This window comes from Rhinatrema bivittatum, chromosome 4, assembly GCF_901001135.1.
Source record: "Rhinatrema bivittatum chromosome 4, aRhiBiv1.1, whole genome shotgun sequence".
Classification (NCBI taxonomy): domain Eukaryota; kingdom Metazoa; phylum Chordata; class Amphibia; order Gymnophiona; family Rhinatrematidae; genus Rhinatrema; species Rhinatrema bivittatum.
In genome coordinates this window covers 160,955,741-160,972,582 of record NC_042618.1, presented here as the reverse complement: position 1 = coordinate 160,972,582, position 16,842 = coordinate 160,955,741, and the positions used below count along the sequence as shown (strand labels likewise).

The following is a 16,842-nucleotide window of genomic DNA, read 5'->3' as shown; positions in this document are numbered from 1 at the left end:
TCCCTTTTTGGTCTTTATCTTGGTCTCAGTTCTTTTCTTTCTTCCCATATTTTTAACTCACTCTCCCATCTCCTCCTTCTGCCGCATCTTTTCACACATCCCTTTGTCTTGTCTCAGTCACCTCTTAGATGTGCTTTCATTTCCTCTCTCCTAATGTATCCCAGACAGAAGCCTTGTCCTTCCCCGCAAGCCCACATACCACCTGTCCATTGTCAGGCTTCTTTTCTAGTGATAACATCTTTCTTTCGTTCACGCTACTAGCAATTTGGCTGTAATATTTGATTCTCCATCTCCAGACTCTGCGCCTCCCTGCGTTATCGACTTTATAACTCAAGCACTTTTCGCTCATGTCTTGATTATTGTAACATCTCACTCGCTGGTCTTCCTGCCTCTGCTTTTTGAATTTTTTTTTTACAAATACTTCAGAATTTTGCTGCCTGATTATTTCATCAGCTGCCATGACACTCGCATGCATCGCTTCTTCTTGCAACTCTCCTAGTCAAACACTGTGGCCTCTTTAAAATCCTTATATTTGCTTTTAAATGTATTCCCTTTGAGCCTTATATTCAAAGAGCACTGACCACTACAATCTGGGCCCCTGACTTTCACTTTACTAGGTGCCTTAACTCAAGGTCAGGTATAGTAACAACCTAACTTTTGGGTTCCTAACTCTGGAGCCCAGCAATGTAAATCTGCATTAAGCAACTAAATGTATCCTGACTAGGCCCCGGCCACTTCTAAGGTTCCTAAATGTAGGCATTGAACCTGAGAAAATTATAAAATTCAAAAGTCATATTGCCTACCTTTTTAAAAGTAAGGCACCTAGGTTTTTTTGAATATTGGTTTGAGTTTGCTCCTCTCTCCCTGTTATTATTCAAGTGCTAATCTTGCCACTCTTCCTGTCCCTGATTATTCCTCACTGCACCCCCAATGTAAACAAACTGTCTCCTGCTTTGGCACTTTTCCTATCTTTTGCTCCTTGCCTCTGGAATCAGCTTCCTGCTGTTATCCACAATAAATCTTCTCTTTCGACCCCAAAGATATTACATGACCAGGTAGTACCAGTAGAGTAACTTTTAAGAGATTTCTCCTTGATGAGGGCTGGAAAGGAAGGAGGAAAGCAAGAAAACTGCACATTCGTGGTGGGAGCTGTGTAAGCAAAATTCTGATAAAATCCTGCTGATAATACAAAGTGCAGTGGCTAAATGGTTTCTTTTGGTTTTCAGGTGCATCTTTGTGTCAAACTTAAAAGCTTCCTCGGTTATTCCCTGCCTTCATCCTACTGCGGCAGAGACACAAATACTGCTGAAAAGAGACTTGGCAATGAATGTTTATCGGGATGGACAGTGGGGTTCCTTCCGGTATTTCCTGCTGCAACAAGGTGAGGTGCCATCCTTAATATTACCTGAAATTAGGAAAATTCAGTTCCCACAACCTAACTTTCATTTTCATCTGTGACCCCTTCATGCACTGCTGCCTGGCCCTCAGACGGAGTTACACACAGGCCAATTAAAAAAAAAACTGTGGGAGACACTAGCGCATCCCTAGCGCCTCCTTATTGGCGGAAGCAGCGACTGTCAGCAGGTCTGGCAGCCGATGCTTAATTTTACCGGTGTCGGGTGTCGAACCTGCTGACAGCCACGGGTTCGGAAAACGGACGCTGGCGAAATTGAGCACCCGTTTTCCAACCCACGGGCTGCGGGCATATTTTTTTTTTACTTTTGGGGCCTCCGACTTAATATCGCTATGATATTAAGTCGGAGGGTGTACAGAAAAGCAGTTTTTTCTGTTTTTCTGTACACTTGCCCGGTGCCATCTGAAATTAACTCCTGGCTTGGGCAGGCATTAATTTCTGAGAGTAAAATGTGCAGCTTGGCCGTACATTTTACTTTCTGTATTTTGGGTGACTAATAGGCTCATCAACATGCATTTGCCAGGGTCACGGGGGAATTTTGTCCTGTAATTGATGCCCTAACTGTGCTCCTGTTTCTTTGCAAAGGAGGTTAGGATTTAGAGACGTTTCTCTAACTCCTGTTTCTGCACTTCTGCAGATCAGCCGCAGGAAGAAACAGACTGTGCCTTTGTGAATGTTCTGACTCGTGGTGACCTGTCTTCTCTCCGCTGGATCACGTCTCCACTGCGTCATTTTCAACCAAGCAATCCCAACGTGCAGCTCTGTAAAGTTTATTATGCATCACTCAATTTCCGAGACATCATGCTAGCAACCGGGAAACTGCCGCCTGATGCCATTCCAGGTAAGTGTGCTGCATGGATCACGTGCAAGCTCCCCTTAGACTTCTTGGCAGTTTAACCTGCAGGCTGGGAGCAAAGATTTGCCATACTTCCTCCCATTTGGCTGGCAGGGGCTGAAGATGTTGCTGATTGGCACCCCTTTTGTTGTTTCTGGCTCCTAGTGGAGGGGGGAGGGGGGGGGAGGATGATATCGGAAATGCATAGGGGGATGGGATGAGGAAATAAAGATATGGAAAGGGGGAGAATGGAATTAGAGGTGCACCTGGGGAGGAGTGAAAGTGGATGTATGTATCGAGGAGGGGGCAAGAATGGAATTGGAGGTGCGTGGAGAGGACAGGAAATGAAAGTGGAATTGCAGGGAGGAGGTCCCACAGCATCAACAGTGCCTAGGGCTGCCAAAAACCTAAATGCAGCACCACTAGACAAATAATGACCTCAAGAAGACCTTTGTTAAAAAGTGGCAACATCTAGTTGCTGCCTAGTCAGCCAAATCCCTTTTCATGGTGAGCTTAAAGAGAATCAGGACAAAGGTTGTATGTGATTGTCACTATCGAGCAGGTTTGGGATTCAGCTTGTTAAACTTTCATGAGCTGTACTATAACTTGTGATTTACTCAGGGGAGATTTTCAGACTGTCCTCTTTGGGGCAAGGTCTGCGAGTACTTTTGACCCATGGACTTTGCAGCAGTTTCAAAGAGAGAGGGTGGGTGTAATTTCCCTTTGACGCATGTCACAGGTACAAAGCATTCCCAGACTTTTGCACCTGCTTTTTATTTTTTGGGCAGGTGGTTTTTACGAGGAAGCTTGCACAGGCTGCAGAGTCTCTGAACAGCTTCAGCGCTGCCTGTCCCTGTGACCCTCCTGCTTCACACAGGAAGCGCGCAGCTGGAAGAGAGGAGGCAGGCCACAGGGACAGGCAGCGCTGAAGCTGTTCAGAGACTCCCATGGCCCTGCATGGCTTTGGCTTTTCAGGAGAGCTTTGGGGGTAGTAGGGCCAAAAGAGAACGGGAAGAGGGAGGGAAGGAAGGGAATTGTGGAGAAGAAAGTGATGAAGGACAGAAAGGGAAGGGGAGGAGGAGAGGCGATGGAGGAAAAGGAGGGAGAGGTGGATGAGGGGATGGATGGAGGGGAAAAAGGTTGAGGGAGGAAAGCAAGGGAGGGAGGAACAGGGAATGGTGGGGAAGAAAAGGAGGGAAGGGTGGGGAAAAGAGGGAATCTGGGGAATGGATGGAGGAGAGATGAGTGAGAAAAGGAAGAAGGGGTGTGTTTGTGAGGAAGGAGCAGGTAAATAGTGTGGTGAGAGCAAGGGTGTAATATGTTAGATCAGTGTTTCCCAACCCTCTCTTGGAGGCACACCTAGCCAGTCAGGGATTTAGGATTGGCCCATGAATATGCGTGAGATAGATTTGCATACCCTGGGTCTCCAGTATATGCAAATCTATCTTATGTGCATTTATGATGGATATCCTGAAGACCTGGATGGTTGGGAAACACTGTGTTAGAGGGCAGTGGATTTTCTGGAAAATCCCAGGACCTGGTCTGCTCCTTTACACAGATGGAATAGAAAAATCACATCCAAGTTAGCTGCTGTAAGTAGCTTCCACTTTTATTGGTTATGTATGCAACAGAGAAGTGACATCTTGGTTCTAATTAAAACAGCACCTAAGCATTATTTTATACCTTTACAGTCTTAGCATGTGATTCTCTTATCCTAGCATTTTATCTCAGCTTAACCAATCACAACTTCATTTCTGCATTTTATTCCAGCAAGTTATCATATGTATCATCTTAATGAATAATAATGTCTAACATCTCTTCTCTGCAATATCAGAAGAAAGCAACTTTTTATGCTACTATGGCACAATGATCTCATTCCCCTTTACCTATTTCTTAAGCCTATTTCTGAAAAGTGCAGCCTTGCAGTTTCAGCAATTTCAACATCTTGTTAGCTAGAATGTTCATTCATGATTCTCTATTAGTATCTACTGTGCAATCTCTCCCTTTGACCTGCTCTGATAACTTAACTAAACTGCATAGGCACACAAAACAGGCCTTCTAAGATTCCCCAGGCTGGGGAGGGAATGATTAATACAATGTGTTAGGAGGGAACTGAGATGTGTATGTGTGTGAGAGTTGAGGGATGTATATGAGGAGGAGTGGTGTAAGGTATGTGTGAGAGAGAATTACGGAGGGATGCATGTGCATTTGGAGGGGGAGTGAGGAGTGTGTGAGAGAGTTTGGGAAAGATGCATGTTTGTTAGGAGGGGAGTGAGGAGTGTGTGAGAGAGTTTGGGAAGGATGCATGTTTGTTAGGAGGGGAGTGAGGAGTGTGTGAGAGAGTTTGGGAAGGATGCATGTGTGTTAGGAAGGGAGTGAGGTGTGTATGAGAGAGAATTGGGGAGGGATATATATGGGAAGGAGGAGTGGAGTGAGGTGTATATGTGTGAGAGCCAAGGAGAGTGGTATGTGGAAGAGGGGTGTATGTATGAGAGAAGGAGGGGAGGGTGGTGCATAGGTAGGATAAAGAGAGAAGGAGGGGAGGGTGGTGCACTAGGTAGGATAAACAGAAATGAAAGTAAAGAGAAATCAAAAGAAATAAAAGAAATATGATCTGGGAATGAGATCAGCAAGAGAATAAAGTAGCAGCAGGGCAGAAACATCTAGAAGAAAGTCAGTGAGGTAAAGAAGAAAAAAACAGAAATGAGAGTGGAGAGAAAATGTAGCAAAATGGAGACTGACTGATTAAATAAGGAAAAGAAAAAAGAAACTATTTGGTATACATCAAAGAATAAAGAATACACATTAAAGAAACTGAGCTGGGATCAGGAGAAAGACCTAATAAGGAAATAAAAGAACAAGAAATGCAAAAGATTTGAAAATACTTTATTGAAAAATATAATGTGATATTACAGGCTAAACTGGCAGAGCAGGAGTAGCAGGCAGTAGTGACCTTAAGGCTGTTCAGACCCTGGGCAGGAGAATCATTTGGGGCCCCTTAGAAGCGTAATTCTGCTGACCTACAAACAAGTTGTATATTTTACATTTCCCTATGCTCTAATAATGAAATTGCAGTGAAAGCTGTATCATGAATCCCTTGAATATTCTTTGGGAGGATTAGCTAAATAGTCAATTGTTAAAATGCAAATATAACCTCTTCCTTGGAAAAACTTTACACAGCTAAAAAATGTTGGGGTCCCCTAAGGGGTGAGGCAGTCACCCGGTTTGCCAGCACCTATAGCCACCACTGATGCTGGGGTTAGAAAGCCCTGGACAGGCTGTGTTATGCTGGGGACACAGAGCACCCATTGTTGTTGTGGGAGGGGGGTGTTATATGGCCCATAATGTCCAGACAACAAAGATGGAGAAAAAAAGCATTGTGGTTTAGTGATTCAAATGTGTCATTTTTGGGAATGTGAATGAACAGCATCTCTGATATTTTGCATGGACAGAAGGAAATGCATTTCTGTTTCTCTTTGTTTGATGTTGCCCTTCATGCACAATCTGGCTCCATTGGGTTTCCAGTTCAGTTTTTGTCTGCACATTTGTATTTCTAGTCTGACCCCCTTATTCTGTGTTTGATGAGGGTCTGACTATAGGTCACCCCCCCTCCCCGCCCTAGGATGGACCTGCAGAGGAGTACCGGCATAATTTTATCCAAGAAAAAAGCCCTGACTATTACTACCTCTCATTTCTGTGCCATTACTAGAAGTACGCAGAGCTGTACAGAAATACATAACAGTATCTGGTCTGTGGCGCTTACGGTCAGTCAAAACACAGACACGCAAAACAGTATGGCGGACATTAGTATTATTTTCCCTCCTAAGGTTTTTTATCACTGTAAAATCAATATACAACAGCGCTATCCATCTTCAGCTGTTCATTTCAGCACAACTAAACTTTGATTTGCCCGTGTGAAAGTGATTCTTCAATGAGAAAACATCAAAATGTAAAGAATGATGTGACCACAGCTTGAGCATTGTGTGCCATTCTGGCCACCTCATCTAAAAAATGATATAGCAGAATGGGAAAAGGTACAAAGAAGGGAGACTAAAATGATAAATGGATGGAGTGGCTCCCCTATGAGGAAAGGCTAAAGAGGATAGGGCTCTTCAGCCTGGAGAAAAGACAAGGAGAGGGTGTGATAGAGATCTATAAAGTCATGAGCGGGGTGGAGCAAGTTAATTGGGAACTTTTTTATTTTTTGAAGGCAATTTTTAAAGGCATTTACCTGGGTATTTTATTTTAAAATATTTATTTTCCACACAAATACCACAGTTTCTTGGCAGATTACAATTTGAAAGTCCTCAAAATACCTTAAAATGGCCTGGCTGAAGATTGCCTTCTTCACATGCAGTGTAAAGTACTCAGGTCTTCCATAGTCGGAGTACCCTTAGCCACACTTAAAGAAGGCATCCGCTCAACACAGTTAGGTCAAGAGAAGAAAAGAGTTAATATGTGTGGGATTTCCAAAAGCGTGTATGCTGTTGAGCTGTTGCTTGGCCAAAAGCAAAAAAAACAGGTGGAAAGTACGCAATACTTAGAGGGTTATAAAATTACGGCCTGATTTTTAAAGGGGTCTGAAGAAGGTGGGTCGGCTTTGAGAATTGGCAGGACCGTCTGAACCTTAGCACGATATGGGTGCGCATGTTTACCCCGGTCAAAGAGAAGATGTCAATGTCCAAGTGAACATTCACGCATGCACTTTTTGAGTAAATGATTTCCCTGTCCCCAACTCCGCCCCAGGAATGCCCCTTTCACATAAAAGTGCAGGCAAAATCTCTTCCATGTGTAATTTTACGCATACAGCCCCCCCAGGGTGATTTTCAAAAAGTCCTTTTAGGCACGTAAAAATGTGTTTTATGGGAGTAAATGTTTTTGCAAAGGGCCCTCCTTAATGCGCAGAGTTTGCACATGCTCTTTTTCAAAGGGAACCGTGGGTAGTTAGCCTATGAAAACTGGTGCAATTACACAGGCGAAAATAAGTCATCTACTCTGCACACAATCCGAGCTGTTGAAAATGTCTTCCTTAAACAGTCACATAGCACTCGCATTAGGGGACAGTTCATGAAACTAATGCTTAGCAGATTTTAAACAAACATAAGAAAGTATTGTTCTCAGTCCATGCACAATGAAGCTTTGAAATTTGTTGCTGAGGGATGTGGTCAAGGCTAGTAGTAGAGCTGGGTTTAAAAATGATTTAGAATTTTCTGGAGTACAGGTTTTATTGAGCATTTCAGAAAACATGGGGTAAATTTGCAAAGAGATCTCACCTGCTAAGTAAAGACTTAGAATATTCACTGGGGTTGAGTGGTTCAGTTTAGCTGCTTGGTTTTCACTAGACAGCTGAATTTAGCTGGCCAAATTCTGGCTGGGCCTGGGGGCAGAATTAGGTCAAGGGCAGAAAGTTAGGTGGCTAGGGCTGAAAACCAAATGCAGCCATGGCAGACCTAAATTTGGCCAGACAGATCCTCCTTTCCTCCTGTCCCAAGTTACAAAATGAGTTAGGGTAAAAGGAGGGGGCAACAGCCATTTTATGCCCGCTCCCATGATGCTTCCTCCTTCCTGCACAACCCTGCAAAGACGAGCAATAGGGCCAAAGGCTCTCTCACTCCCGAATGCAAACTTTTGGCAAGGGGAGAGGGCCGACAGCCCTCTGCAATCCCTACTCCCTTCCACCTGATTAAGAAATGACCCCATCACTGACCCCCCACTCCTCCCCAAACCTTCCCAAATCAAAATGGGGAAAAGGATACAGGCTTGACATGCAGAGTTGCACAAGGGATTGGAGAAAGCCATTTATAAATATGTGAGAAGGGCAGTGAAGGAGTAAGCCAGGGCTTGCTTACTCATGAGGACAGGCCACAGCTGTTTTGTTATGTTTGAGCTATGATTGCAACAGAAGAGTTAAGTGCCATTCACTTATTCGCTCAAATATGTCTGTCCACAGCAGACATATTTGAGCCAAGTCCTTCTTCCCGTGGCAGGTTTCAAACCAAATTGTTTTGCCTTTCTCAGGTGATCTGGCATTACAGCAGTGTCTCCTGGGAATGGAGTTTTCAGGTCGCGACCCAACTGGCAAGAGGGTCATGGGACTGCTTCCTGCCAAAGGGCTGGCTACCATGGTGGATGCGGACCAACGATTCCTTTGGGACGTTCCAGAGCACTGGTAAATCCATTTCTGTTTGTTCTTAGGTCGGTGAGAAGTATCTCACAGCATGAGAAATAATCAAGTCAGCACCCAAAGCCATTATTTGTAGTAGAATCTGAAGTCGCTATGTCATTTAGGGGGACATTTTGTAATGTGCATAAGCTTCCTTGAATTACAAAGCAGACTTGTTGTGCATGATGTGTCCGTTTTGAAAATGAGCCCAACGAATCCACCCGCTCAGCCTGACACCCAGTAAAGAGGGTGGCTTTCCAACAGCCCGCACAAGCTAAAGTCTATGGGTACATTTGCCCTGCAGGCCTTAGTCTGAATTTTCAAAAGGGATTTCTGAGCATGGATCCGCTTCGAAAATCCACAGGTGTAAAGGGAATCACAAAGTCTCACATTCTCCCAGACAGGTGGAACTGGGTGTGCATTTATGTGCAGACTTTTGGAAATGGAAAGTGTCCACATAAATCATGCCCTGCCCAAAATTCACGCCTCTCCCTCCACCCCCACCAGAAAGCCTCTTTGCATGTAGCAGTATGCGTGAAATCGTTTTGCTGTGCACAATCCCCTGAGGGATTTTAAAGGGGATAATTTTCAAAGCGGTAAACAGCAATCGCATGCGTAAAATGAGCTATTTTATAAACCTCGAGATTACGCAAGGACTTGCAGTATCGCGTGTAAATGTCAATGGGGACAAAAATGGGAGCTTTAGGGGTGTTCTGGCACAGGATTTGGAAGTATGTGTAAAAGTTTCTGTTTTTTAAGCGCTATATGTGCATTTGTTGTCAAACTTGCCCTTGCGTGGTTGGTGCGTGGCCTCTGAGTTTCCGCGGAGAGGTCAGTTCTGGCGGGGCAGCCTCGGGGGTGATGCTGTGAACTTAGGGAAGCGTTGGAAGGTTTCCTGCGAGCATGGAAACGGCAGCAGAGCTTCAGGGGAGATGTGGGATCCACTCCTACCCTCTCCCTGGCTGTCGGGAGTCCTGCAGGAGCATGGCTTTGGGCTTCTCATACCAGGAGGGCAGCAAGGGGGAAGCCTCCACGACCCCACAGCGGGGCACAAATTTGCCCACGTTCTGTCATAAAAAAAAAAAGCCTGAAAGGATCCAGGGGGAGGGGGGGGTGTTTCTAGATTTGGCTTCACGTAGTCCCTTGGATGAGGGGCCGGAGGAGCAGGCTGTGGGGTATATGAGGGACAGATCTGCTGCGGGCTGCTTGCTTGGTGTTCCTTAGGCTTAGGGCATAAAGGGCGAAGCACAACAGCAGGAGATTTTTCTAGGTCCTAGTCCCAGTGAAGAATCCCGTGCGAGCTGAAGGACAGTGTGTGGCGGGCGTTCAGCGTGTTCTGAGATTTCAGATTTATACAAGGTTCGCACCCTGGGATTCCCGGATGCCTGATGTGGCAGGTCCGGCCAGGGGGCACGGAGAGGACCCCTTGGCCGAAGGGGGGTGGATTTCCCCATGTTCTTCAGGAACAGGGCACCAAGGTTCACAGGAGGTCGCTGACCTGCAGAGAGCTGATACTGTCTTTGAGTGGTTTCGTTCTGGGGTGGCTGGCGACTGTAAAGGGGCAATCTTCAAATAACTCACTATGGAACCCACATGAACCTTTAGCTGGATTTGCGGAGGCAATTATCAGTCAAGCCATTTTATGTGGGTAAATGACTTAGAAGGCAAATTTCAAAGATTCATCCTGGACCATATGTCTCATCTTAAGGCAAAATAAAATCTTAATTCTTCAAAGCTAAAATGATGCCTGTCTTGGCCTTAGGACGCTGGAAGATGCTGCATCGGTGCCAGTAGTCTATACCACTGCTTACTATGCCTTGGTGGTTCGCGGTCGCATGAAGAAAGGGGAGAGCGTGCTTATTCACTCTGGGTCAGGAGGTGTGGGTCAAGCAGCCATCGCCATAGCCCTGAGCATGGGCTGTGTGGTCTATACTACCGTAGGTAGGTACTGATTTTCCATGGCCACACTCAACCACCCCCCCCACCCCCAGCTTAAACAATGTCCATCCCCCCACTTTTCCCCCTACTCAATCTCCCACTTAGACTAACACGCATAGTCTTGTCACTCCCCCCCCCCCCCCTTGTGAATTTGCATGGCTCCCTCATTCACTTCCTTTATTCCCTTTCTTCTTCCATGAGACTTCTGCTCCTATTTCAAGCTTGTGTAAGCCTTCCCTGATCCTGTTCCCTTCTCAATGAGCTTTCTCTTCTTTCCCAGATCCCTTTTATTTTACTCTTTCTTGCAAGCCTTTTATCTCCCAATGCTTGTCTACGTTATCCTTTTCACCGCTTGCCTACAAGCTTCTTCCCATTATTCCCAGCAAACCATCCCCAACTTTCCTTCCTCCACTCTCCATTCCACTGAATGTGCATTCCAGCAAGTCATCCCACATCTTTTCCCCAGCTCTTTCCTCTTTCCTCCATACTCCATGTTCTTCCCACTCGTTCCCCAGTCTCCTTCCTTTACTTTTGGCAGTCCCCACTTCTTCTTGTCTCCTTCCCAATCCCATCATCTCCTTCCTATACCTTTTCCCCAGCCCCTACAACCCTCCATATCTTCCCTTGCCTTTCCACTGAGACCCCTCACTTTTTCTCCCAATTCCTGTCAATAAGCCAGAAAATCCCTCACTGCTTTCCAGACCTATCCCTCTCGCTCCTTTCTCTTCCTTCACCCCATTCCAAGGAGTCTCCTCCAGTTCTTCCCTTCCCTTTGTTTCCCCTGTTGGTTCCCTATTAGACATTAGCCCTGTAGATAGGCAGGATATAAATTATTCTAAATAAATCAATTTTTTGCTGCAGGCTCTGCTGAGAAACGAGAGTATCTGCAAGCCAGGTTCCCAGAGCTGGATGATAAATGCTTTGCCAATTCCAGAAATACATCCTTTGAGCAGCATGTGCTGAGTATGACTGGGGGGAAAGGTAAGTGTCCAGAAACCAGTGCAATTACACCCTATTCCTGCTGGGAAGCGGCAGGGAGAATAACATGCTTCTGGCGTAGCTGTGACGTTACCCCATCGAGAATCTTATTTTCCACATTTTCTATTGTTTAACCTTGGATTTATATTTTTTTCCATTAGTCATTAGCTGTTCAGAAGATCAAGGTGCCTAACTTACAGAATTAGGCATCTAGGTCTGACAAACTGAAAATCTTCCCAGTCTGATTGCCTAAATATGATTCCCTAAAAAGTGGGCACGGCCAGTGCAACCCAAGTTTATTTATAATCTGCATTTCCTATTGCCCAAAGCAGTAACAGCATCAATAATGTGACAGGGTAGAGGATCAAAGTTTGGAGCTCAGTGCTGATTTCCAGCACTAGAGACCTCATTTAGAGGCCTAATGTTAGGTGCCTAAGGTTAGGAACCTATTTTCAACTGAATTTAGGAGCATAAGTTTGATGAAAACAGGTTCCTAAATTTAGGATCTCAGCTTTTTTTTTTTGTAATATTGGACCACCACTTCCTACAAGGAATCTAGCCTTCTGAAATCATCATGACTTGGTGAAACCTAGGTCTCAACAAAAAAAAAACCCAAAACTTTTTATTGGACTAACTTAATTTGGTTCTTGAATTAGGTGCAGACAGAGGGGGTGAGAGAAGAGATGGAGATACAGAGGAAAGGATAGCTGATGGTTTTGTCTCTTTTCCCTGCAGGTGTTGATCTGGTTTTAAACTCTCTGGCAGAAGAAAAACTCCAGGCCAGTCTGCGCTGTCTTGCTCGGCATGGACGCTTCCTGGAAATTGGCAAATTTGATCTTTCCAACAACAGCCCACTGGGTGAGACTTGGCATGGGCAATTAGCAGCAGAAGAGTCAAGCACTTCCTGTAATACTTGGCTGTAATAGTGAGGGCTCCAGCGTAGGTGCAGAAGCAGAGCAAAGAGTGATCCAAGAACACTTTACCAGAGGGACTTTCCCTCTCCTTCCATCTCAGGCCTCACATATACTTCTTAACAGGAGTCTTGACAGGTTGTGGGACCTTACAAGCTCTGGAGACCCCACAGATCCCTTCTTCACTTTAATATAGGTGTTAGCATGCTATGGCAGCTTTATAAACAAAGTCGTCTTGATTTATTTATTATAACAATTACTGTAGTAGATAATGGCAGATAAGGATGATTGCCCCAGCCTGTCTCCCCACTTTTTTATTTTTTTTTTACTTGGGGTCAATTTTCAAATTCTGTCCACTGCGACAAAGTCCACTTTTCACTTGCAGACTCTGAATCAATTTCAGTAGGGAAAGTACATGCTTACTTTCGCTTTATTTGCACCTCCATTTTCTGCAGGTTGTATTTTCAGATCTAGAGAGAAACTGTCTGTGCATGTGATTTTCCTCGCCTGTCCTGAGCATGACTGGGAGTGCAGGCAGTGTGAACAGCACATGTGCTTTTAGCCGTTCTGAGGGCAGGCAGTTTTCAGACATGCAACTTGCACACACAAATGGCTTTAAAAATTGTCCTCGAGGACCTAAATATGTATATTCTAGAGGACAAGTGAGAGAGACATGCAGATACCTCAAAGGCATTAGAATGTCTGAGTATAAAATGTATTTTAAATGTACCTCACTTTGATGGTTATCAAAAGGGCAAGTAATTATGTTTGAATAAAGAAGAAAAGAAAGATAAATAATGCATACAAAGGAAATTGTTTTTCAGTGGAAATTCTAGAACAAGTGGTCAAGAGGAGGCTCAAAGTGGATAGATTCAGGCTGGCCTGGATTTACTACAGGTCTAACTAGACCTGTGCTTACAGTGAAAAAAACTATGGGGGCAGCAAAGTTTTTGTTCCTACAACCCTACAGGCATCCAATCTGATTTGATTCCCTCCAGCTTGTTCTCCATTTCTTTCCCTCCCTCCTGTCATCCCTCAACTGACCCCAGTGCTCCAGCACTGGCTTTACGATATCGCAAGGCAGCATGCGCAGAGATTGAGTGAGCCTGCGGCCCTGTGCTAATAGGCACTAAAGTGTCCATGTCCCCTCAGGTTTTTCATGTGGGGGGTACCCATGAACGCAAGGCTCATCCAGTCTCTGCCCATGCTGCTTTACGATAACCAAAGCGCCCTGACATTTCAGTTGGGGGGCATTGAGAGGGATGAAAAGAATCTGATGTCTAGCTGGAGGGAGGGAGACAGGAATTGAGTTGGGGAGGGAGGAAGTTACAAGTCTACATGGAACAGAAGTCTTATGGGGAAGGGGAATTAAGAAAAATGGAGGCCTGGTGGGAAGGGAGACCTGCACAATGTGGCTCTTGGACTGATAAATACTTAGAGGTAACAGAAACCAAAATCTGTCACTGGATTTAGGAACGGGGAGGCCTCTGGGCTCAGAATTTGTACAGCTAGATTTAGGACTGTTATTTGTGTGACTGAAGATGTTTGGATAAATTTAGCCAGTTAGCACTGAAAATTGCACTCGCCAGCTAAATCATAGAGCTGCCCCTGTGCTGAGAAGCTGACGTTCTGTGCCTGCAAATTTAGCTAGTCAGAGGTTTAACCAGCTAACTTTTGAAGTTAGCCAGCTAACCCTTCAGAAAATGGATTCAGTGTTACTGTAGGGTGCATTGCCAAAAGTAATCTAGCCTTAGCATTAGCAAGCGAGATTGGTCCTTTTGAAAATCTACCATGTGACTAAATTTAGTTGCTCAAATTCTGGGTGGTCCTGGGGGTGGGGTTAGCTGGCTAGTATACATTTTCAGTGCTAACTGGCCAAACCTAGGCACAGGCAGGTCGATACTGTAAGACCGCGGGAGAGCAGACGAACGCCCGCTCTCCCGGCGCGCGCACCGGCCCCTCGCCGGTGCGGGCGATTCAGTATTTAAATGAGGTGGCGCGGGAAAAACGGGGAAAAGGAGGCGCTAGGGACACTAGCGCGTCCCTAGCGCCTCCTTTTTGTCAGGAGCGGCGGCTGTCAGCGGGTTTGACAGCCGACGCTCAATTTTGCTGGCGTCGGTTCTCGAGCCCGCTGACAGCCACGGGCTCGGAAACCGGACGCCGGCAAAATTGAGCGTCCGGTTTTCGGCCCGACAGCCGCGGGCCGAATTCAAATTTATTTATTTTTTTTTTTTTTACTTCTTTTTACTTTTGGGGACCTCCGACTTAATATCGCCATGATATTAAGTCGGAGGGTGCACAGAAAAGCAGTTTTTACTGCTTTTCTGTGCACTTTCCTGGCGCCGGAAGAAATTAGCGCCGACCTTTGGGTCGGCGCTAATTTCTTAGAGTAAAATGTGCGGCTTGGCTGCACATTTTACTTACTGAATCGCGCGCGCATACCTAATAGGACCATCAACATGCATTTGCATGTTGAGGGCGCTATTAGGTGCTGCGGGTGGGCCGCGTGTTTTCCTCCCCTTACTGAATAAGGGGTAAGGGAAAACACGCGTCCAGAGCAGGCTGACAGTGCGCTCCGACGGAGCACACTTTACTGTATCGACCTGAAAGTTAGCTAACTCCAGTGCATCCCTGCTGGAGCTATGAACTCCATCCCAGCACACCAATATAACAAACACCTTCCAGTAGTCTCCCTTCTCCTCTGAAATCAGGATTCCAGAGAGTCATCTGTTTTCAGCAGCAACACTGAGTGCCCGTTTTCCACGCTGTAAGATCAGTGAAACAAATTAAAACAGTAAAATCTCAACAAAGGCTTCAGTAAACAACAAGGCCTTCAGATTCTTTCGGAAAACTTTAAAATCAGTTATTTTCAAGTTTTCCAGTAACTGATTCCAAAGCAGAAGCCCAATTACTGAGAAGGCCCGATTATACATTTCTTGGAAATGGTCCTCCTTAGCACCTGGAATATAAAGCAAGTGTGATGCTGAAGTACACACAAGGCCCTCCCCTCTCATAAACAGTCTGTGACAATTTGCTCTTCATGCCTCCGCAGGAATGGCTATGTTCCTGAAGAATGTGTCCTTTCATGGGATTCTGCTGGATGCGCTCTTTGAGGAGGGGAACCGGGACTGGGAGGATGTATCGAATTTGCTGAAAGTGGGCATCAGAGCTGGTGTAGTGAAACCCCTGCGCAGTACTGTCTTTCAGAGAGAAAATGTAGAGGCAGCCTTCAGGTTCATGGCCCAAGGAAAACATATTGGCAAAGTCCTTTTGAAGGTAAGAGGAGAGATCCCACTTTCTCACCTGTCCTCATTACCTTTTCTGATTCTTGTAGAGCCATATAATCCAGCTCATGGTCACTGTGGGGTCTTCAAATGATTTACAATAGCTGTATCTGCTGTTAGAAAAACCAAATGCCTTGCAATGAGCAGCTCACTCAGTACAAGCAGAGGTGCATCACCCTGGTCTTTAAGAACAGCAAGCAGGTTGGGTATTCTGGGTAACCAAGCTATGTAAATTAACCTAGTCCTCAGACCATGCAAATATACATTGTGAATATTCTGAAAACCAGGTTTGTTTACATCTCCCAAGGACAAAAGTGGTACACCTCTGATATTCACTAAATACTACAAGCTTTCCCTTTACAAGGAGCAGTGTGCTTACTGCAAGCTGTCGACACTGAGTGGTGTATCCTCATTACAAGCTAAATACACAGAGGTTGATATTCAAAGCATTTGTCTGGCTAACTTTTGGAGTTAGCCGGGCAAGGCATAGCATTTCATGATTTCTCCCCCCTCCTTCGCTGCCTAAATTTTAGCTGGGTAAATCATTATGCAGCTGAAATCCAGCTGGACGAAAAGAGGCAATGCACGAGCCTCACAGTGAATATAATATTACGACCACTGTTTTTCCAGACTTGTGCACAGAATGTTACGTGCTCACTGGGTAAAGTTAAGCCCTGTATCCAAACACCCCCATTGACACTTTTTCTAGTGCAGGTAAATTTTGTGGGCACTCAAAATTGTGTCCAAAAACTTTTTTATGCTCTGTGTGTGGGTATGGGGGGTAAAATTTCCAAAAGCTTTTGAACACTGACCTCTAAGTGCTTAGAGCTGACAATCCCCTACACCACTGTATTGAAGGGACCAATCTCCATTCAGAACTAAGTATGTTTAATGGATTGAAGCTAACTGGGTAACCTTGCCCAGTAGGAGCTGTCAGCTCTGTTGCACGTAGTATTCAGCTCAGTGGGCCACTTGGTGGGTTCAAGAGGAGGGGATATTTGGCCAACACCTTTTTAAAAAATAAGATATGGGAGAGAGGTGGGATTGGCACCTGCTTGGCATGCTAGGTCTTTCTTGTCAATACTGAAGAGCCCGGTGAACAGCAAAGTTACCTGGATGACTTTATACAAGTAACTTAAGTTGGTACATTTGCTGCTGAATATACTCAGCTAAAATCCCGCTGAATCCCAAACAAATGTAGCTGGTTAATTTTCACCAGCTGACGTCCCACTCACTGCATCGCTGAATGTGACTTCGCACATACTAGAATACATTATTAGTTAAATATCTGACATGTGGAATCTGGATGGCAGCAGAGC

At 45.2% G+C, this 16,842-nt stretch overlaps 1 protein-coding gene across 2 annotated transcripts in view; it reads left to right on the top strand.

Annotated features, from left to right (window-relative positions):
* The window catches only part of FASN (fatty acid synthase), a 108,740-nt gene that overhangs the window by 72,425 nt on the left and 19,473 nt on the right, over positions 1 to 16,842 (top strand). For both annotated transcript variants that reach the window (XM_029599026.1, XM_029599027.1), the window contains exons 26-32: positions 1,227 to 1,381; positions 2,052 to 2,255; positions 8,268 to 8,418; positions 10,175 to 10,353; positions 11,212 to 11,331; positions 12,064 to 12,186; positions 15,292 to 15,515. In XM_029599026.1, coding sequence (XP_029454886.1) covers positions 1,227 to 1,381; positions 2,052 to 2,255; positions 8,268 to 8,418; positions 10,175 to 10,353; positions 11,212 to 11,331; positions 12,064 to 12,186; positions 15,292 to 15,515 — 1,156 coding nt within the window. The remainder of the gene's footprint in view (positions 1 to 1,226; positions 1,382 to 2,051; positions 2,256 to 8,267; positions 8,419 to 10,174; positions 10,354 to 11,211; positions 11,332 to 12,063; positions 12,187 to 15,291; positions 15,516 to 16,842) is intronic.